The sequence below is a fragment of the Crinia signifera genome, chromosome 2 (assembly GCF_055691185.1).
Source record: "Crinia signifera chromosome 2, ASM5569118v1, whole genome shotgun sequence".
NCBI lineage: Eukaryota > Metazoa > Chordata > Amphibia > Anura > Myobatrachidae > Crinia > Crinia signifera.
Genome location: NC_139218.1, coordinates 265,849,060 through 265,872,808, shown reverse-complemented (window position 1 = coordinate 265,872,808; position 23,749 = coordinate 265,849,060). Strand labels below are relative to the sequence as shown.

The 23,749-nt window shown below is 42.5% G+C and overlaps 1 protein-coding gene across 2 annotated transcripts in view; it reads right to left on the bottom strand.

Moving 5' to 3' along the window:
* Positions 1-23,749, bottom strand: part of TMEM131 (transmembrane protein 131) — a 264,088-nt gene that overhangs the window by 74,093 nt on the left and 166,246 nt on the right. For both annotated transcript variants that reach the window (XM_083168563.1, XM_083168562.1), the window contains exons 5-8: positions 8,238-8,361; positions 2,682-2,798; positions 2,237-2,359; positions 165-245 (exon numbers count right to left, since the gene is read on the bottom strand). In XM_083168563.1, coding sequence (XP_083024689.1) covers positions 165-245; positions 2,237-2,359; positions 2,682-2,798; positions 8,238-8,361 — 445 coding nt within the window. The remainder of the gene's footprint in view (positions 1-164; positions 246-2,236; positions 2,360-2,681; positions 2,799-8,237; positions 8,362-23,749) is intronic.

Sequence of the window (23,749 nt, the reverse complement as noted above, 5' to 3'; positions counted from 1 at the left end):
TTGTGCTCAGGATGCAGAGGTGTAGTGCCCAAAGATGTTGGGACCAAAAAATTTATTATTTCTGAAACAACCCCAAAATCCCCCGAATCCAAAACAAATTTTCCCCTCCCCTCAAAAATAGTCTAGACCAGGCCCTTGTATACTAATTGAGGGGTAATGCTTACCCATAATTTCTTGGTGCCTCCTTGCTGTCCTGTTGGAAGCTCTAAGTGTAGATCTCCCCCACTGGAATACATTTCTACTACCTAGAAAAAATAAAGAATTGCACGCACTGGTAACTACTGAACAAAAAAAAAACATGTGCACATGAGCATGGCTATTGCGATATTACGATCTAAAAATAATCCCAAATGTGTACGTGAGAATGCATAAAAGAGCAAATGGCGTTGGGCGGGGATGCAATCAGCATCCGGTGGTCAGGATGTTGGTGGTCAGTACACAGATGAAAGCATCCTAATTGCCTTCAGAAGGCCAGTGCCGGATCCTAAAGATACGGACGCCGGAATACAGATAGCAGGCATCCTAAATCAGTGAGTGAGTTGAGCGGGTTGGGTTTAGTGACTAGTGGGGGGGGGGTGTGTTTTAAATTTAGGTACCAAGAAGATAAGAGTCGGGCTGCGGGGGCTAGTGATTTGGGTTTAGGCAGCAGGGTATGGAGTTTAGGTTGTTACTAGCATGGAGGGTTAGGGTCAAGTTGTGGGGTGGGGTGGGAGGGCTAGGCTCCTTTGGGATGCCGGCGTTGGTATATTGACAGTCAGCACCCTGACCATCAATCATCCGTATGTATACCATGTGGAGGGATAACAACGAAATATTTCTATATAGTTTTACCAGCAATGTAGTATAATCAAACTAGCCGTGAAGTATCAGCTGTAAATTAAGATGCAAAAATTACACAAGGCTAAAATAAATGCCAATAAAAAATATGGACAGGGAATAAGGAAATACAAAATGATTATAATTTAAGAGAGCGCAGTGTTGATTAAATAATTATTTAATGTATATAAGAAAATGTATTAACATTACACATGTATATTGGCACACATAGAAAACAATTTATTATAAAAAGATAAAAAATATGAATAGTAAAAATCAATATTCAAGTTAAATATAACCTATAAATGTATCCACTTTAGGTTGGCTCTTACCCACTCTAGTGTCCTAATCTTTTTGAATGGAGCCCAAGATAGGCGCCGGGGGACAAGCTCCTTAATGTTTGTTATATAGGAGTATTCCTTTAAATGTTTGGGGATCCCAATTTGGAAAGAAAAAGTCTCCTTTATATATATACGGTGTCCGCAATATAATGGGTGTAGTAACATGAGCAAGGTTAGGGATGTGTAGTGGGGGTGATTTGATGTTGGTGGTCCGCTACAACCAGCATGGCTCTGTTAAAATATGAGCCTGCGCTGGGAGCAGATCAACACACCCCCACCACTCGCTTCCTTCTCTGATAGCAAAGAGGCGTCACACTCACCCGGCCAGGTGTGAGCACTGACGAGATCGCCGCATGTCACTCCTTGTTGCGGCCGAAGAACAGCGGGTATCCGTGGGGAGGTAACGGGGTCCAGTTGTAAACAAGCAGCTTTGGGGTTAACGGGTGTTACTGGTGAAACCACCCACACTATCTGACGGTTTCCTCAGAAGCATGCTTCTGAGGAAACCGTCAGATAGTGTGGACGGAGAAACATGTCAAGTTAGTGGAATCTGCTATCCAGCAACACCCCCGGTGGCATCTTGGCCAACTAAAGGAGACTGTGACACTATATAAAGTGGGTAAGAGCCAACCTAAAGTGGACACATTTATAGGTTAACTGTGGATGCTGCAAGACATTGCTGCAAGACATTGCTTGTTGAATTTGATAATTCTTGTGGGAGCAGCCAGACATTAAAACGGTGTCTAATCCATAATTATATTAAATTATTTTCTGCTTTAAAATTATACATATATTCTTATATTTATTTGCACCAGATATACCTTGTGTATATATATTTTTTAATAAGGAAATACGCCAATTAGCATGTTACATTTATAGAGCCCTTACACATCCAGTTGTAAAATGTGTTTAATTGCACATCATAAGTGCATCATAAAATATAAGTGAAGGGTTTATATGCACTGACATTTTACAAGACTGCAGCGCAACCACCACAATTCTAAAGTACACACCAGAAAGAAAGAGACTCACATCAGGGGATTAGTAAGTAACTTATGTATGGTGTAGCAGGCACCTACCTGTAAAGGCTCGCTGTGGGGGTTGTGGATATTAATTAATGGTGAGAAACTGCTGTTTACAGGAACTCGTGCCCCAATAAATGGGCGCAATCGATAAGGGTTTGGAATTCCAACTCCAAAAACCTGCAATAAATAGGTTTAATTAGTTTTCTATACAGATTTATAAAACAAACATTTTTATGTTAACCTAGGAAGCTCTCTGCGGCACACCGGTTCTGATTTTACATGACTTCACAGCGCGCATGCTCTGGGAATGGATGCATGCAAGTGATGACTAGCAGTTAACCACGTGCGCAGGCCGAGCCAGTTGCTTGCAATCTACATACAACTCCGTATACAGGCAATTAACATTTTTCTATGCAAGATTCGTTTCAGCTAAGTACTTTACATGTGAAAACAATGTCACAACCATTACCTTTAATGATACACAAAATGCTTAACTTACCTGATAGGTAAATACCCCATGATTTGAGGTGTTAATAAATAAAGTATTTTCTACATTTCCCACTACTCTTGCGAGAAACACCACATCAAACGATGTGTTCCCACCTGGGAGTATTTTCTGGAAAGGAAACAAGGCACACAGAGCGACAGATTACTGAATGTGATCTAAGAAAGAAATGAACTTCCAAACAGTGTTGTAGAATATTCAGTGTTTTTATTAATCTGCCATACAGGTAGTGTATTGGACGAAAGAGTTCATAATGGGATGCATTCATACATTGTCTTACTACAAAATGAGACACCATTCCTGTACTTTATGAAACAATATGAATTGTCTTTGGAACTTTGACCTTGTTAATCATCAGCCAGTATGTTATAAGACAGTTATGAGGTGTGTGTGTGTGTGTATGTGTGTGTATGTGTGTGCCATATGAACGGAACTAGACCATTGCACAAAAAATGATATCATTTTCAAAGAGACAATCTTACTGTCATACACCTTATGAGAGGCTTAAATTGACAGCGGTTATGGTATAAAACATAGACTGACTCATGATGGACAGTCATATGGTTGACAGTCACAAGGTCGACAGGGTCAAAAGGTGGACAGGGTCTGAAAGTCAACAGGTAAAAGGTCATACGGTTAAAAGGTCGACGTGAAAAAGGTCGACATGGTCAAAAGGTCAACATGAGTTTTTAATGTTTTAAGGGTGTCTATCTTGACATTACACTGTCTAAGTGTACCTTGTCAGCTGGCCATGCTTCGGGCTCGGTGCCTCGCTGCGTTCTGCACACTATTTTGTTCTCCCTCCATGCCCTAGTGGATGGTAGGACATGAAATACCGCCTGTCGGCACATGTCAGCTGAAATTGTGAAAAAAGGCATGTCTACCTTTTTCATGTTGACATTTTGACCATGTCAACCTATTGTGTGTCAACCTTTAAACCCTGTCGACCTTTTGACTGTCTACTTTTTTGGCCATGTCGACCTTTTGACTGTCTACTTTTTTGGCCATGTCGACCTTTTGACTGTCGACCAAATGACTGTCTATCATGAGTCAGTCTATGATCAGTCCGGATACCCTTTACAGCACCTGTCTTAGGTAAACAGCCCAGCAACTTAATGAGATTAAGTTGAATTGTGACTGCACCAAAAAAGCAATAGCAAAAACTCATAACAGCTAGATATTGAACTTCCCAGGAAAAACAAAAGAATATTATGCACACACTTCAATTCCCAAGCAGATGCATAGTCAATGTGCAAGGGCATCCTTGGGAATACAGCATATAAACACTGACAATTAACGGACTCCAATTACTAAATTTGAACCTATCAGATGCTACTTACGGTACTTGTTTCCTAGCACGGCGCCCATCGCATCGCATACCATACGCCATACAATGGTATGGTATGCGATGCTACGCGATGTCAGCCGATGTCATACAATTTTAAATCGTATACCATCACATTGTATGCCATATACAATCAGTGTTCCCTCTAAGCTGTGCGCGTGTGCGCGCACACACACACAACTCGCCGAGCCCGCGCACAGACATTACAACTGAGCGCACAAAGGTTAAAATCTTGTTTTAGTGTGCCACGAGTTTAATAAGGTTGAAAATCACTGCTATAGCCTATGGGGGGTATTAAATCCCACCAGTGACAGTCCGAATTGTCGAGCATTTGTTTTTCTCGTTTTGCTCGACATGAATATTTAGCTCGACAAGTCGAGTTCTCGCCTATTCAAACTGTAATTTCAATCCCACCAGTAACAGTCCGAATTGTCGAGCATTTGCATTTGTTTTTCTCATTTTGCTAATTGAAAATTTAGCTTGACAAGTCGAGTTCTCCCCTGCTCGACACGTCGAGTTCTCCCCTAGAGGAAAGTGGCAATTGTCAGAGATGGGCTTCATTTTTATAGTTAATTATATAAAAGTAGATATCTTGTTAAAAATGAAAATTCTCCTATAAAAACCATTTCAAAATCAGCAGACTGCACAATGCTGGTATCTCCCTGAAGTCTCAGTACAGGAATGAGAGCTCTGAGGTAAATTGCAATGCATTGCATTGTAGAAATAAACAAAAGAATGGCAACAAACAAACATTGTATCCTGAGTAATACCACTTTCACATCGCCGACACGTTTTAAAAACCGGTATTTTAAAACGGTAATTAAAACGGGTCAGAGCCTTACATTGCCGCAGATTACCGTTTTAAATACCGGTTTATACCCCTTTCACATCGCACTTTTAAAACGGTAAATTGCTGTTTTTTTTCCCTTTTTAAAACGTTTAAGCCTGCACTGTGAATGCATAGCATTGTACACATTCACATTGCACAAAAAACGGCAAGGAACCGTGTAGGACTCTGCTTTTTACACGGTTCGAAATGCCAGTTAACTTTAAACGGTAAATCGGCTGTGGTGCATTCACAGTGCAGGCTTAAACGTTTTAAAAAGGGAAAAAAACGGCAATTTACCATTTTAAAAGTGCGATGTGAAAGGGGTATTAATTCTGCCCCAGCATGGATACAAGGGACCTAAACATAGGTGTTTGATCAAACCAGAAGTAGACATAAATAGACATGTATACAGAAGACTTTCAATGGGCAAAATGCAGCACAGTGAACATGAAAGGTGAGCAGAAAAAAAGATAATACAGTACTTCTTATATGCCAAATGGAATAATTTAAACAAATGCGTAATAATACAAGCTGAAAACTGATGCTGACAATGGAATAATGGGTTAAAGCATACTATATAAACATGCAGCGGTACTTATGTAGTATCTGGGCGCCCAATTTTTTGATTGTATGCCTTAAGTTAAGGCATACAATCAGATGCGATGCGATATCGCATCGCATACGACCATATCGCATGCGATGCGATGACCCGATTTTTCCATAGGATTCAATGTTAAAATGGACTGAGTCCATTTTAACATGGAATTCAATGGGAAAAAGGGGTCCTTTTCATACCCCTACTATCCAAGTGGGCATGGAGTTGGATATAAACCTGTGGCGAGCGTAGCGAGCCACCGAGCCCGAAGCGTGGCGAGCGTAGCGAGCCCCGCGAGGGGACACAGAATACCGTCCGCTCGCCACACTTCGGGCTCGGTGGCTCGCTACAGGTTTATATCCAACTCCATGCCCACTTGGATAGTAGGGGTATGTTCAACTCGACAGTCGAGCAAACCGAAAACCAAATCAGGTGAGCTCTGCTCGACAAGTCGAGAAAACTAGACAATGAATAGGCGACCTCATAAATAACCAACCTCTCGTCGAGAAAACAACAAAGCTCGACAAAAATAAGGAGCTCGAAGTCTGTAAACATTCAAATAGCTTTATTAACTCAACAGAACTCGAAACCTAGGCCTGTATATGTTATGTGACGCACAAAAATTTACATTTCCTTCCAAAGTTGCACAGCCAATATCTTTTGCTGCACACAGCCTTCGTAAAATTAGAGGGAACATTGTATACAATGGTATACGATTTAAAATTGTATAAGAATCCTAATGGGTGTTTTCAATGTTAAATGGGCCCCCTATAAGATTATTAATTGTATAAGCACCGTAAGGGGTGCTTACAATGTTAAAAGCACCCTCACTATCAATGCCAACCAGAAGCGTGGTTAGCGCAGCGAGCCCGCGAGGGACGGCGGTACGCGTTCTCCGACCTTTTCATAGCCCCACTATCCACGTCGGCATGGAGTTGGGTTTAGATAGTGTGGCGAGCCATCGAGCCCGAAGCGTGGTGAGCCCCGCGAGGGGACACAGAATACATGTAAAGTAATACGTGTCCCCTCGCCACGCTTCGGGCTCGGTGGCTCGCCACACTATATAAAGTCAACTCCACGCTGGCGTGGATAGTGGGGGTATGAAAAGGTCGGAGGACGCGTACCGCAGCGCTCGCCACACTTCGGGTTGGCATTGATAGTGGGGGTGACGTGGGGGTGCATTTAACATTGTAAGCACCCAATAGGGTGCTTATACAATGTAAAATCGTATAGGGTGCTTAAATCGCATCGCATGCGGCTATATGGCATGCGATGCGATACAATGCGTAAGATGGCATAAGACTTAAAATCGTGGACGCCGTGCTAGGAAACAAGTACCCTACTTACAGATGCCAATAACATGCGCCAAACATTCAATAAACAGCTGTATTCCACATGCACTACCAATTGGATGTTGATATTTGTATATTCTAAAAGCTCAGAGTAATGGTGTTGTAGTTTAAAGGCCCCCAAACAAAATGTGACAGTTGGATCAAACCTTGGAGAGAGATAAGGTGGTGCACTAGATAACTGACAGTGATTGGTGCTTTCCCACATTTTCTCTTTTTAATACTTGATACATTGCCCCTATACTATAGGGGTGAGCTATTGTTAGTGTTTTGTAAATGAACAGATTCCTGACCTTAAACCCATCTTCCATACCATTTGTGCATAGTCATAACTCCAATATATAAATACCAATGCAGAGGAAACATGCTTGTTTGTTAGCATATGCAATATCAAGAATGCATATGCTACACTGATTTCATGCTTTCTGTTATTCTCCCACAAATCATCCAAGCTGATTAACATGTTGTCCAAGCTGATTAACATGAATCCAAACCACACATTGACCCACCTACAGGATATCTGGATGATAGGTCAACAGTCAATAAGTCGACATGCACAAAAAAGGTGTACACAAGAAAAGATGCGGATCACAGGTTTTTTTTAAATTTTTGGACTTTCATGTTTTACGATCCATGTGGATTGGGATGGGTAAAGGCCCTTAGCATGGAGAGCGAAGCACCAATATGCTCTACACTAATTGGGGGTTCATGTGCTTAGGTGTCGACAGACACCAAAAAAAAAGAGGAAAACTGCATGCCGATCTTTTCTATGTCTACCTTTTGTCAAAAACAACCTAGTGCAAGTCGACCATTTGATCCACACCCAACTAATTTTCAGGTTCCAACCCATGCATCAACAAAATGTTCATGTTATTATCTATCATGACTGTGGACCCTTTCTACAGTTGGAGCAAATATCTGATTGTCTGGAACACATTTTAATAAAGGAGTCTTAAAGGAGCAACTGTAGTAGGGGAGAAAGAGTGATTCCTTCCTGCTCCCAATGCATGGAACAGTCAGGAAATTTAACAGGTAGAATTTCCCTGATTCCTTGACTGTAACCTGCTCAATGTCTGCCGATCGCCACACATACGTGGACCATACACTAGGTTGATGATTCCCTAATATTGATCTAATAGACCGACATCAATGATTGCGAATCAGTGAACACCTGCATCCCGCTTTGGTTGGAATCGTCAAAAACGGGAAATGACAAAAAAGTTTGATTTCCCTGTTTCCAGAATTTCAGCACCATGAAAATGGGGAATTGCCCGTTTAGGTAGATAGAAAGTATTGACTGACTGATGCCTAATGTTGTTGGAGCCAAGTGGAAATGGGCAGTGTTTTACTCACAATGACCATAGGGAACAACTCGCTATTGTTGCAATTCAAAGTTAAAATTTGGCAGCAAAAAAGAAAAAGAACTACTTACCCTATTTTGAAAAAATGATGCATGAAAATGTGATGTTGTTGCTGATATTGATACTAAAGTAATAGTTTCTTCTGAACTAGGATTGTGCAAGTAAACCTTTTCCATTTTTGGCATTCCCACAGGCCTGCAATATGACGAAATAAGAAAACTGATATTAATACAATATCTACACCAGAAGATTAAATAAGAGCATTTATTGAAGATAGAAATACACTTGTTTGGGTGCTTTCATGTCAAAGGCTATGGCTATATTATCATGTCATTCCACAACAGATCACTACCCAAAAAATGAAACAGTCTACAACACATTTCTCATTTTTATGACATTTTTTAGAGGAGAGGCTGTCAATACAGCCAATTGTACCACATATTTTGACTGTCAATTAGTTTATTAAAAATAGATTTTTAAATTTGTTAATTTACTAATCGTGGCTTCTTTATTCAGTTTATTAGAAATATCAGGGTTATTTATTAAGAAAATCACACATAATTTTGACCCCTAAGGTATCTTCCTCCGGAATCCAAAAATTTTTATGGCAAAAAAAGCACACATTTTTGAACAAAATAAAAAATGTTAAGATAAACACCTTTCAAAAAAATTGGGATAACAAAAAAGGAACACATAACTACCATACAAAAAAAAAAATCATCATGTACTCGGTTTTATAAAGGAGAAAAAATAATTACAAAGTTGATGTTTGATTACTGTTGTACTGCATACTTATTTAACACAAGAAATCATGAAATGTAAAAACTTTAACATAACTTAAATTGAGTCCCCTATCTCATGATTCCCTTGGAACCTGTTGTAATGTCTGTCCTTTTCCTTCTAGTGTCAACAGAAAGTATACTGCCTAATGCCCGGTACACACCAGGGCGACCCGCTCACAATCACGCGGAGTGCACGACCTGCTCACAATGTGCACCATGAGCGGGTTCCGTTCCGATCGCGACCCGCACCCGGGTGTATGGTCGTTTTCAGATCCTACCTGCTGCAGGTAGGATCTGAATAATGACCGACCGGCAGGGCCACGCATCGGATCGGGATCGGATCCGAACAGGCAAAAAAAGGGTCCAATCGGTCAGGATTAGGGATGCCAATCCCGGGGCACTTTTTCAATCCCGGGAATTGGGATTGAAAAATGCTCAATCCCAGGATACCCGGGATTGGCATCCCTAAAAGAAAAACTCCCGTCCCCCTTACTTAGTGGAGCTCGGCTGTAACTGTCCTGTGTGAGAGGTTGGGGGTGCAGCGAGTGGTTTCCAGCACCCAAGGAGCAGCGCTGAGACCTGCGCAGCGTGACCCATAGTTCACGCTGAGCAGGCCACAGCGCTGCACCTCCTGTGCTGTAACACGCTCACTGCCCGTCCCCTCCAGTGTCACACCCGCTCACCGCCAGACGGTGAGTGACAGTGGCTGAAGACGCTCATCTTTAGGCCGCACGCCGGGTCTGGACCAGTCAGGCATCGTCTGCTCAGATGCTGCCTGGAAATTTACTATGCAATCCCAAAATCCCAGAATTGGCTAGTCCAATCCCGGACATTTTGTGGCCAAATCCCGGGATCCCGCCGATCCCGGGATTGGCCACCCTAGTCGGGATTGGATCTAGATTGATGGGATTGGGACTTTGTCGATTTGGTGTGTACCCTGCATTACAGTACCTCCTTAGATAGTAGGCACTTCAGTCACACAGAGGACATGAGTAAAAAAACAAAACTTCTCTTGAAGGCTAGGACTAGTATCCTATATGTTAAATTTTACTCCACTGTAAGAGGCCATACAGACTGACTCTATTGTACTCTCCTAGTTACACCTAAGATCTCTCTACCTTATTCCTTGCAGTGGACAAAAGCACCCCTCTGATGAACCTCCAGAGAAAGCTGCACCACTAAGGTAAATTAAGCACCAGCAGCTGGGAGAGAGAACGGCAGATGCTTGAAAAGGGTGGCCTACCCTGTAAGGTATTTTAAAATTTGTCTGGCCAGACAGGTCATTTTAATTCGCTATACACATACCACTAACCCCTGGCTTGTGATTAGTAACCACGCATGAACAAAAGTTTAAGATAATAAAAGGACATGACTTATTTCTCTGAAGCAAAAGTGGCCTAAATATACGGCAGATCGAGCTTTTAAGCAGCACAAGGGCACTGAGCAATCCTATGGCTTTCACACCACAAACCCTGCTCAGTAAGTGCGGTCTGAAAAAGGGCATAGACCTACTTTGACCCAGTATTTAAAAAGTTGAACCCAGGCAACATCAGGTACTTCAGCTAGATTGTATATAAATCTTATTTAGATCTTTTCCTGTACCCAAGTTTCAGGGAAGGTTAAACACATTTTTAAAGAGGTTTTTTTCTAGCATGTAGCCATTAGGTCAATGGTTCCCAAACTGTGCGCCGCGGCTCCCTGGGGTGCCGCAGCGCTGTCACAGGGGAGCCCTGGCAGACGGCCCCAACGTGGACAGCAGGTCCAGCAGTGAGCGGAGTCAGCTCCGCTGGTGGTGTGCAGTCGGGATGCGCTCACATGGCTGGAGTATGGTCGCGGCAGGGTGGGCAAATGTGCTGTGAAGTCAGAGTCAGCTGGTGGCAGTGGGCGGTGTGTTTTAACAGATGAACAGGTGCAAGCATGCAGCAGCGATATACAGAGAGGAGCTACATGGTAGAGACTAGATCCCCTTCAGTTTTGTTTACAGGATGTGTCGTTCGGTGAGGGCGGAAGTTGTTAGATGCCCACACAACATTTTGTATTTTATCTGTAATTCACGTAGGTATAGGTTATTTTGTTTTATTTTAGCTGCATTGTACCCTCGCGGGATCGCTATGCACGCTTCGCTCGCCACAGATTTATATTCCCCCTCCAGGTATATGTGGACCCAGTGCATGATAGGAAAAGTGACAAAACTGAAGGGGATCTAGACACTACCGGAGCTACATCCCCCGCCTGCACCCCCATGTGCCGCTGCGCTCATGCACATTGCAGCCGGATACACAAAGGATTTTGAACGAGTGCTAATGAATGGTGGAATTGAGTTTAGCTAAAAATTTAAACAAAAAACTAAAAGTACCTGCCAGGTAACCTTCAGCACTTGGGGGCATCCACTGATGACATCACGGTGCATGTCATTCTGCCTCGGTGGCTTCAGTGCGGGGCGGTAGAGCAGGGGAAGGAGATCCATGGGCTGCAGCAGCTTCAACGTGTTTCGTGTGCTTTGCTCACTTTTTCAAGGATAATGCTGCTGTTTAAATGTGTTTTTTTGACAGGGAAAAACTTTAAAAAAAAAAAAAAAAAAATGGTCACTCTGAAGAGGAGTGAACCACATGGTAAAAAGGCTTGTATGGGTCAAAAATGTACATTCCTCATATATGAGAAAACCAATAAAGCAGGACAGGCCAACCTGTGGCTCTCCAGATGTTGTGAAACTACAAATCCCAGCATGCCTTGCCACAGTTTTAACACTCCCTTATAGCAAAACTGTGGCAAGGCATGATGGGATTTGTAGTTTGACAACATCTGGAGAGCCACAGGTTAGCCAGGCCTGCAATAAAGGGTGCATTAAAAACGCTACGGAATTTACCTAGCGTAACCTGCACATCCCCCCCCCCCCTGTTTTTTTTTTTTTTATAAAACGGATTAAATTCAAAATCTATTATATTCCTTTGTGGTGTAATGTTTGTAATTCAAAAATCCACTGTGTCTCGTTGTTTTAATTGTTTGATAAAATCACTGCCTCTCCGATGTGGATTCACTTCTCCTGTTGGGTCTTTTTATGGGCTTCAGCAAAGTGATTGGACAAACCATAAGTTGGCAGTCCTCTTTTGATATTGTAAATATGCGATGAAAGCCTTATTGTTAGTTAACACCTCTTCAGATTCACAGGAGAGGTGTTATTTGGTATTCTTTCTACGTTATATGTGAAGAAAAGATTTTAATTGTGGTTCTCTTTTTATTTTTACATGCTTTGCACTTTAGACAGGAATAAAAACCCGTAGTCATATCTTTTTTTAGCCATCTCCATTTGGTTTTATAAAGCTTGACACAAGTTTTTGTTTTAGGTTCTTCACTTTATTGTAGATTATTCTTCGCTTGTCTGTTCATAGTGGTCTCAGGTCTTCATCTAACTTCAAGCTGTGCCATTTTTTTTCTAACACTTGGTGGTTACTGTTAATTTATGTAACAAAAAAGTCACTTCTTGGTTGATGTTCTGTAGGTTTTTGGTTTGTATTTAATGATTTCTTGACAATCTAAATTGGTTTACTGTAATTGCTGCTTGAGGGTTTGTTCTTTATATCCTCTTTGTATGTAATGATCTGTCATGGTCTTACTTTGTTCCAAGAAGGTGTCTTGATTTGAGCAGTTGCCTCGTAGTTTTTGATATTGGCCCCGTTGGGATATTCTTCACCCGGTTCCTATAAGTTGGGAGGATGTTGATTCTGTCGACAGGCTTGGTGTATGTTTTTGTGGTTATATAGTTTTGTTCAATGGAAATAACTAATTCTAAAATGACACTTTTTTTTATACTTGTGGTAGATATAAAGCAAAGGTTTAATGGGTTCATATTGAGATGGCCATTGAACTCTTCCAGTTCTTCTTCCTTCTCCCCAGACGAAGAACACGTCATCAGTGGATACACACTATAAAAGTTTCTGTCCAATATTTCTGGATGGTATGAAAAATGTGGCAATTTATGGGAGCAAATGACAATCAAGCAAACAGAACTGAAGACAATCTATAGACCAACAATGATGTTTTTGTTGTTGTTTTTACTTTGCTCTTTTCTATTTCTCACTTTATTCCATAAAAAAAGTAGTGTCACCTTTATACACCCATCTCTATAGGACTTTTCAGTAAAAGAATGTTTGTTTGTCCTATTATACTTACTTTTATTTGACACTGAGAGAAGCAGTGGTAGGTAAAGGCAGCATTAAAGACAGGCAGGTGAATAATAAATAGTAATGCACTTTCAACTGCATCTGTGAGTGTCACATTTAGAAATCATATTAAAAACAAAATGTTTTACAACAGGTTCACATCATCATACAAACATACCTGTAGCATTCGTCACAGCCACCACCAGCTCTCCCAGATGTTTAAACAAAAATAGAAGGGGCAACTTTTTCATATTGTAAATAACAACTAAAATGGTAGCATGAGAACAAATTCTAAATAAAGTATTTTATTCTTCAGGCTCAAGGTTGGTATGTAAAATTATGTAGCACAGACACAACTGTAGCCAAAAACTCAACTGAAAACCAGTCAGCCAGAACCACCCCAGGGGATGGGGTTAGAGAACAAACAAAACAAAAAGATTTGCAAATATTTGCCTGCATATAAAAAGCAGATGTTAACTTTTCTATAAATCTATTTTAACACACTTTACATGAGAAAATACAATCAGGTTACGATGCAAATCACTACATCTGTAAACAACATCTAAAAGACCACTACAAGCAGGGATGCTTTCTACGAGACACATACAGAGGAGACAGACAAAACTATTAGAAATGATAAACTCCCATGACAGAATTTGAAATTAAAGTTTAAAAAGTAATATCTTCTGAGATTTCTTGGAGACTTCTTTCATACGAGTATGCATGTAATAGGATACCAATCTATTTTTACCTTGCCACACCTTACAGTACTAATGCAACCAACTATTCATGAGCCGTGACTCAAACCTATTAATAAGAGCTGAAGAAACCACAAAATGATAGGCTCAATAAATAAATGAATGAATGAATGAGCAAGCACTTGGTGAAAGTGTGCAACACAGGGTACCCATTGTAGGTAGCAAATACAAAAGTGCATTACCAACAATAAATGATTAGGATAAAAAAAAAAAAAACACACTTTATTACTAAATACGTGTCTGTTATGTATTACGGTCAGTGCCCTTCCACAAAACAGATTATGGGGTACTTATGTAGTATCTGGGCTGCCGATTTTGTGATTGTATGCCTTACCTTAAGGCATACAATCAGATGCGATGCGATTCTGCATAGGATTCAATGTTAAGAAGGTCCTGTTCATTTCCCCACTATCCAAGTGGGCATAGAGTTGATTTTATATAGCGCAGCGAGCGCAGCGAGCGAAGCGAGCCCCGCGAGGGGACGCATATTTCTTAAAAATTATTCTGTGTCCGCTCGCCACGCTTCGGGCTCGGTGGCTCGCTATGCTCACCACAGGTTTATATCCAACTCCATGCCCACTTGGATAGTGGGGAAAGGAAAAGGACCCCTTTTTCCCATTGAATTCTATGTTAAAATGGACTCAGACCATTTTAACATTGAATCCTATGGAAAAATCTTGACCATCGCATCGCATACGATTTGGTCGCATGCGATGCGATTTCTAAATCGGACGCCCAGATACTACATAAGTACCGATTATGGTAACCAGAATTAAAACTAAACAGTTTTATCGCTGTGCCCTTTGTATAAGCTGCAGACAATGCAAAAAAGTACAAAAAGGAATAAAATTGAAACATTTGTACTGTATGTAATGTAAGTGAAAAGGAGTACATGATTAAACATGTTGTTATGTGTGTTAGTTTTAATGTGATATATCCTTTAACAATGTTCTTGTATAAAGCAGTACGTGGGTTGATCTAGCAGACAATTCAAAATAAGAATGACACGTTAAAAAAAAAAGTGTAGAAACACATTGCATGTGTCTGCACACTTCAAGAAAGAACATCAAAGCTCAATAAATAGTAGTATTAGTTATAACATTTTAGATTGGGTTCAGGGAAACTGGCGGGAAAATTATATAGCTGGTGATTTAGCACAAGCAGAAATGGATATATGAATTAGATACTTTACAACCAAAGGGTTTAAATTGAGAATGAGTAAAATGGTTTCTCTGATTATTCTATTGGTTCTTTATGTACACGGAGAGACATTTTAGAAAGGTAGTGCAATGTCTGTTTAGCTTTAAGGAAACTGTAATCTGTATGTGTATATAGTTATGAAAGAAGCAAGCATACCAGATCTTTGGGAGTATAAATCTGTAGGAGCCCACAATCCACCTGTACTTTAAAAAAGTCCCATAGAGGGAAGAAACGCATCAGCAGCTAGGTGGATTGTGGTGCTCATTTTAAATGCACGTGGATACAGCAGAAACTATTGCCTGTGAAACAACCTCTATGTTAATGTACACACCACACTCAGAACTGGTATGTCAACAAATGTTATTCTGTCTTATCTTTGTAATGAACCATGATTATGAGATTTTAAAGTGCATATATGTTTAGTATTCCCTCCTCATCTCTGTTCATTATTGTCTATATTAATTTATGTATTTTTTTTATTATTTTAATGATTGTCAGAAAAATGCATCCTGAAGTTTTGTGACTATTTTTCACTGTACTGATACGGTCTTACAATTTTGTAGAACAACCCCTGATGAAGTCTTATATTGACGAAATGCGTTAAGTTCTTTGCTCCTGTGAAGTATTCCATCTATTATTACAAGTGTTGAGCATATCGTAACAAAGGATCTGTCAGAAGTAAAATTTTATCAACTTTTATGAACTAAAGACTTTTTATGAAATTTAACACTCAAGGATTTGGGGACTTTTTATTGTCGATGACCCTATAAGGTTATATTGAATAAGGATTCACACCATTGGGGCCATCTCAACATTGTTGTTGTATTCTTGCAGTTTCCATGCCAACAGGAAACAGTGTGTGATAGGCTGCCCCTTTGAACATACAATATACAGTTATTTATAGGCACGCTTGAGGAGAATTGTCGTGTGATAGATAGAGAGAGATTATATATATATATATATATATATATATATATATATATATATATATATATATATATATATAATTATCTCTTGAGGAAAACTGGCTGTGTCCAGTTGAAACAGCTGTCGGGTACTGGATTCTTCACTGTGTGTGGGGGGGCTAAGTGCATTATACTTTTCCTATAATAATAATTATTATTAAATATACTTCGAGGCAGGGTTTGAGGACAATAAAAAACTACTGGATAAATTTAAATCCCATTTTCAGGATTGTATAGCTTGGTGATCTGAAAAACAGAGGTTTTGTATTATCTTGATGTGACATCAGGGAAAGGATCAATAAAAGGAAAAACATGACACTATATACTACTTGCGTTTGTTCCGCTGAGCAATAACAGACATACATGACAGCAAAGCTGCGGGCATGTGCTAGTTTGTGTATATTTTGTACATATGATTGATTGATTAACAGCCTATAAGATTTACTTGAACTCAGAGGATTACTATATAAACAAAAACTTCTTAAGAGAGAAATGCGGGAAGTACAGTAGTCTGATATGGATGTACTGGGAAGAAATTAAGATCATTCTGTATTAGTTTCACACTAAAACTGTCCTGTTTTTTTAAATAAAAAGGGTATAAAATTATATAGAAATGAAAGTCTGAAAAACAAGAACAAAAGCTTAAACGTTTTCCGATCACCTTTTACATACATCATTATCTTCCATATTCAGTGTATTTTGATGCGATTCTGATTCATTATTTACCTGGGCACAGCTATTTCTATTTACATTCTGTTCCATAGTCTACAGTACTTAATCTTGAGTTCTGATAAGACTATTCCAATATTCTGTAACCGCACCCTGAGATGTATTTTAGATTTCAATGAAAAGCAAAAATACAGGCAGATTAATGTATGGAGCAATCAAAAGAAAGCATACTTAAAAGATTGGGTACTTGTGTATTATCTGGGCACCCATCTCGTCGCATTGCATGCCCTATTGAATGGTATGCGATGGGACCCGATTTGCCCTTGAAATGATCAGGAGTGCTAGTAAAGTATAAAATCGCATCACATTGTATGCCATTGTATGGCATACAATGCGATGCGATTTAACATATCCCTCTCCCAATCCTAATCCCGCCCTCTGGCACATCTGGCAGAAATTCACTCTGAGGGGATTTTGTAAGAAGATAAGAAGTGTATTGGAGAGCTGGTGTTATCGTGAGGTGTCGTGAGGTGATTTTGGTGTGATTTCGATTGGATTACGTTCATTTAACAATGGCTGCGTCTTCATCTGCATCGGTGAGTCTGTTTAGCCTGCCGCAGACCGAAGAGGAAGCTGTGCGGTTTCTGCAGGACCGTTCTCTTCTGCCGGTGACAGCCACATGCACCAATGGACATCCTATGAGGCTGTCCATTAAGGAATACAAATGGAGGTGTCATATAAAGAGCTGCAGGAAGGAGAGTCTCAGAGCAGGCCTTTTCTTCGCAGGATGCCGACTGGCGTTGGTGAAGTTGGTTTTATTTTCTGCTGGTGTGAGGAGCTGACATCAATTGACTTCTGCAATCGTCACCTAAGTATGTCTAATAAGACAGTGGTAATGTATAACACCTTAATGCGGGAGGCATGCAAACTGGATTCACTGGCACAGCCGCAGCGCCGCATTGGGGGCCCGGGCCAGATGTCGAAATTGACGAGACTCTTTTTGTCAGACGACAGGCTATTGTGGGTCGCGTAATCCCACAACAGTGGGTGTTCGGTGGAATATCCAGGGAAACTGGTGAATGCTTTATGATCCCTGTGCCACAACGGGACGCTTCTACACTTATGGCAGCAATCATTGCCAATATAGAGCCCGGCACGACCATCTTCAGTGACTGCTGGCGTGCGTACAGCACACAGAAGAACTGGAGTGCACTGGATACAACCACGTGCGCGTCAACCATCGATATTAATTTATTAATCCACAGAGTGGAGCTCACCCTCAAAACATTGAGTGCCTATGGGGATGCGCGAAATGGTGTAACAAGCGCCAACGGGGTACAGCTCGCCAGAACCTCAATTCCTACATGCATGAGTTCGTATGGCGGAAATGCCTGGCACGCGACACCCCGTTCGAACGCATCTTACTTGCTAAGTAAAATTGACTGTTGCTGATTTTTATTGAGATTTATTGTTCAATTTAATCATTATCTTTCTATTTATCTTTCTTTATCTTTATTGTTCATGGTATATTTATTGTCATTTAATTGACCGGTCATTGCCATTGCTATTGTTCTTTTTAAATTATATTTATTGTTCTATTTAATCATTATCTAATTAATACAGTTCATCGTTAACACCGGTTGTCATTACTATGTCAGATGAATGATGTTGGTGGTGTGAATGTGTCCACAAGGCCCACAACCAGCACACTATCAATGCCAATCCGAAGCATGCGAGCCCGCGAGGGGCGGCGGTATGCGTCCTCCGACCTTTTCATACCCCCACTATCCACGTCAGCGTGGAGTTGATTTTAGATAGTGTGGCGAGCCCCACGAGGGGATGCGGAATACGAGCCCGAAGCGTGGCGAGCGCAGGGAGCCCCGCGAGGGGACACGGAATACATGTAAATTAATCCGCGTCCCCTCGCCACGCTTCGGGCTCGTATTCTGCGTCCGCTTGCCACGCTTCAGGCTCGGTGGCTCGTTGCGCTCGCCACACTATATAAAATAAACTCCACGCAGACGTGGATAGTGGGTGTATGAAAAGGTCGGAGGGCGCGTACCCCTGCGCTCGCCACGCTTCGGGTTGCCGTTGATACTGGGGTGCCGTTAATAATGGGGGGAGGGGGGCATTTCACATAGTAATTACCCATCAGGGTGCCTGTACAAATAAAAATCGAGTCGCATCGCATGCGATGTGACCAATTTTTGGTTGTACAATGCCCTACGATGAAAATGTTGGGCACCCAGATAATATACAAGTACCAAAGATTGTCCCATTATTTATATTATTATCTATTAGAGTGAGAGGAATTTTATAGAATGTTTGGGGTAGTTGGTATAAATTGTATTCTGATTTTTAATGACATCTATTGAATTTAGATTTCAAAGTATGAAAAAGAATCAGCAGGTTTTGTTCTTGCCAACACACCCACTAGTCCCTGTCCATTTCACACAATGTGCACATACTGTACTTTCAAACTTAGATCATGCTCACCATAAAAAAAATACACTGCAGATTTAGGGAACCCTAGAATTAAAACTTTCAGATACTTCGTACTAACCTACAACTACTGCAGCATTATTGTCTGAGAAAAGCAAGTAGGCAAGCAATTTTCCAAACTTAGGAGTTTTGAGTGTAGGTCAAGTTACAATGGTATAACCTGCAAAAGCACCTACAGTAAGTGGCAGAGCATATAAAATTCCCACTTCTTCCCACTGCAGTATGTCACGGCCCTGGTTTTCAGCAGCCTTTTCTCCAGCAGTAGGATATACTGTAGGACGGTGATAAGGCAACAAAGGTTGTGACACTCTGCATGCTAATTATACCTCATTGATATATGATAAATTGCTGTTGCAATGGAATGCGATCATTGGACAGACAACAACTACTGTATTTGCTGGCGTATAAGACTACTTTTTCCACTGAAAAACATGCCTCCAAGTGGGAGGGTCATCTTATACGCCGGGTGCACTTATATAACAAACTCTATATATTTTAAATGGAAATGTTGGGGGGTCGTCTTATACGCCGGCAAATACAGGTGGTCTACAAGCATTAGGTAGACATGGGGAAGGTCGACATTAGGTTTTTCACTGATATGGTCATGAATTTGAGTATCAACATAGACACTGAAACATAGCACAGTGTGTGCTCGCCATGCTTCAGGCATGGTGCCTCTATGCTCAGCACAATATTTTATTCTCCCACCATGCTCTAGTGCAGGGGTAGCCAACCCTAGTCCTCGAGAGCTACCATGTTTTGCAGGTCTCCTCACAGAATCACAAGTGAGCTAATTAGCTTCATCTGTGGATCTTTTAAAATGTTTCAGTGATTAATGAGTATAGCAGCTAGGTTGTCTGGAAAATGTGAACTGTTGGTAGCTCGAGGGCTAGGGTTGGCTACCACTGCTCTAGTGGATGGTAGGGCACAAAATGTTGGCTTAAAATAAAAAAGTGAAAAACGCCATGTCAAACTTCTTTTGAATGTCAACCTTCAGGCCTGTCAACCTTCAGGCCTGTCAACCTTCAGGCCTGTCAACCTTCAGGCCTGTCAACCTTCAGGCCTGTCAACCTTCAGGCCTGTCAACCTTCAGGCCTGTCAACCTTCAGGCCTGTCAACCTTCAGGCCTGTCAACCTTCAGGCCTGTCAACCTTCAGGCCTGTCAACCTTCAGGCCTGTCAACCTTCAGGCCTGTCAACCTTCAGGCCTGTCAACCTTCAGGCCTGTCAACCTTCAGGCCTGTCAACCTTCAGGCCTGTCAACCTTCAGGAACAAAGGGGTTGACTGCGCTAGAACATGTTGTGCATGATCAAACTTAAATAAATTTTAAATGAATATCAATATAAACAAATATGAGTGGTCAGGTGTGTAAGAAAAATAGAAAATGCATTTATTATGACATATACAATAAAAAATGAATAAAAGTATTAAAAATAGGGACAAATGAAATAATAGTCACCCAATTTTTGGAGCAATGGATTTCAAATTGGCCGGGGGAATAGTCCCAAAGAAGTAATGGTCCTAGATGATTATTTGTAATCCAAGTGGTGGGGGAAACACTCAGTGCCAATGCCACTAATGTTCCACAGATGGTTCCCGGGCTTCTTTTAAGGAGGTGACTTGCCTCCACAACGTGCTGGTGCCTCGGATGGTGGTGGGGGGCTAGTCGGCAGTGTGTTGCCACTTGTATTTCACCGATGGTTCCCGGGCTTCTTTTAGGAGGTGGCGTTCCTCCACACTGTGCTTGTGCCTCGGATGGTGATGGGTGGCCAGTTATCAGATGGAATAAACGAGTGTCCCAGATGAATCTGTGATAAGTGGTATTCCAGAGCTCCAAATAGTGTAAAAGGGTGCTAGTAGTCAACCTTCAGGCCTGTCAACCTTCAGGCCTGTCAACCTTCAGGCCTGTCAACCATCTAGTGACCGCATCCCGCTGCATTACGATTGGTTTCTATATGCCCAGGTAAAAACTGACTGATATGATTAAACAAGGACTAGCTTCTTTTTACCTACTAAAATTATTCATAGAGCCAGTTTTAAGAATTTTTAAACAAAAGTCACATAATTTAAATGTAATGACTAAAAAAAGTAAGCACATTGGCACTGAACTGAATCAATAGTAAGCCCGTTTAAAGTAAATGCTTCAAAAGCTAGTCTGCCGTCTTGTGAATGCCTCTGTGTTTGTGCATGTGTGAGATAAGATGTAGGTACCTTTCTTCCTCTCTCTTCACCCATCTCCCCTTTTCTATCACCCCCTCCCTTCACTCTTTTGCATCTACCTAAATTGACCCCTTTGCGTTGTTGATCAAGACAATACATACCAGTACAGCAGAATTTGTTCGGTTACTATAAGAATTAAAGAAATAAAACTAGAAGCACATTTGGGCCAGGAGTGTAGTAAAAGACATAGTAGAGGGGGGCGTGGCCTGGATGCCGAGCAGGGAAGACGTGTTACTCGGGAGCTCCCTAGAACCGGCACCAAAACCAGCCAAATCACCCCTCTCCTCTACAGCCCCTCTCCCCACAAAGCATCACCTCATCTCCCCAGTGCCTCCGACTACCCACGATCCCCGCCGCAGAGCCGGGAAGCGCTTTTCAGCGCTTCTGCAGGTTGCGGCCTAGACTGGGAGCCGGAGCCGGGGCCTAGATTTTCGCGTCGCGGCCGGATCGCGCCGCTCAGAGAGCCGGAGTGCACGGAAGCCTCCTACCTGCCGCTGTGACCCGCTCAACCCCCCGCTGCCGCCCGGATTGCCGGTCCTTCCCTCCGCCGGAGCAGCATTGCGGTGGCGGCCGCACCAGGACCTGCACCCCGTCGACACTGCCCGCGAAGCTGCGGGAGCAGCGTGACTGACTGTGAGTACTTGGGGGCGGGGGAGCCTGTCCCCAGTACACCGCAGCCACATTAAAACCAGAGACCAGGCACCTCCTGGCAGGCCCCCACCGTCGCCAATACACTGCAGGCTCTGCCCTGCACACCCATCTGAGACCCCAGCAGGGGCCTACTCCGGGGGAACTTCAGGGCCTCTCTACCCAGCTCTGAACCCTCACCCCACAGCACCCACACAGTGGGCCTGCACGGGGAACCCCCCATCTGAACTTCAAAGCTCCCCCATAGATAGGGGTCCCCTAGGTCTGCCCACCAAGTTCAAAGCACTCAGACACCTCTCTCCACCACCCTGCCAAAGCCCTGAAGACAATCAGAGGGTGCATTATACGCCCCTGGGCCGACCCCTGCCTGACCATACCCAGGGCCTGCAACCTCGCAACCACTATAATCTACATAGGAGGCTCCCGTCTGCTTGACAAAATGTAATCAACATACCTCCATGGCTGCCACTCCCTAGCGCTCACCACCTAATGTCAAGCATTCCTATCTAACTCAGGATAACCTCCCCAGCGGTACCACATCTTCTTCTTCCCCTAACCCCACTGTGCCTACAGTATCAAGATGCCTTCCAAGAGAACCAAGGACAATGTCCCTGTGAAAATCTCCATGTCCTCCAGGAGATCCTCCCAAATCCCGATACCCCACCCCAGCTCCCCCAAGCACACACCTTCCCCCATGGCAACAATTGGTGAGCTGAACCACCCTGGAATGCCTGGGATAGATGCCGACTCAGATGAACCTGTCACGGTCAAATCTCTCTGTCAGGTCTTCTCCGCGTTTCAAGCAGAAATAGCCAAAGACCTAAAGCTCGCCATCCGCGAAGTGAAGACAGAGCTAGTGGCGATAGGTGACAGAACAGACCACCTGGAAAGGAAAATGGAGGAATTGGTCACATCCCACAATGACCTTATATCCTCACATGATCGCCAGCAAGAAGAGATAGCCCAGTTCAAATCCAAACTTGCGGACCTGGAGGACAGATCCAGACGTAACAACATCAAGATCAGGGGCATACCCGACTCAGTTGCCAACTCTGAACTCGAAGAATACGCCACCTCCTTGTTCCGCAAGCTTCTCCCCTCCGCTGACCCCAAAGACCTCCTCATTGACCGAATACATCGGCTACCCAGGCCTAAGACAGTCCCAGCCGACCTGCCTAAAGACACACTCCTCCGTGTCCACTTCTTCACAATAAAAGAACAAGTGCTAAGAGCAGCCCGAGAACAAAAGAGCAACGACACCCTGGGCGGCCTACAACTGTTTCAAGATTTCTCCCCCGCTACCCTGGCGAGCAGAAGAGCATTTGCCCCTATCACCTCGGCACTTCGCTCCCACGACATTCGGTACCGCTGGGGATTCCCAGTTAAGCTTATCATTTACCACGAAGATACCACCTACACCGTGTCCTCCCTAGATGCCGGAGTCAAGCTTCTGTTGGATTGGGACATTTCGGTAACCAGACCCCAAGAATCAAGACGCCCGAAGACCCTACGCACAGAATGGACAGACACCTGAGGAATTATGTTGCGTCCAGCTAGTCCCTGCATTATACTTCAATGGACTTCCTCGCCCCTCCCCCTGCTTCCTCTCCACCGGGATGAGGACTGTTTGATAAGTATTATGTTCAATATTTACTCGTTAATAGAAGCAGGGCCTTAGG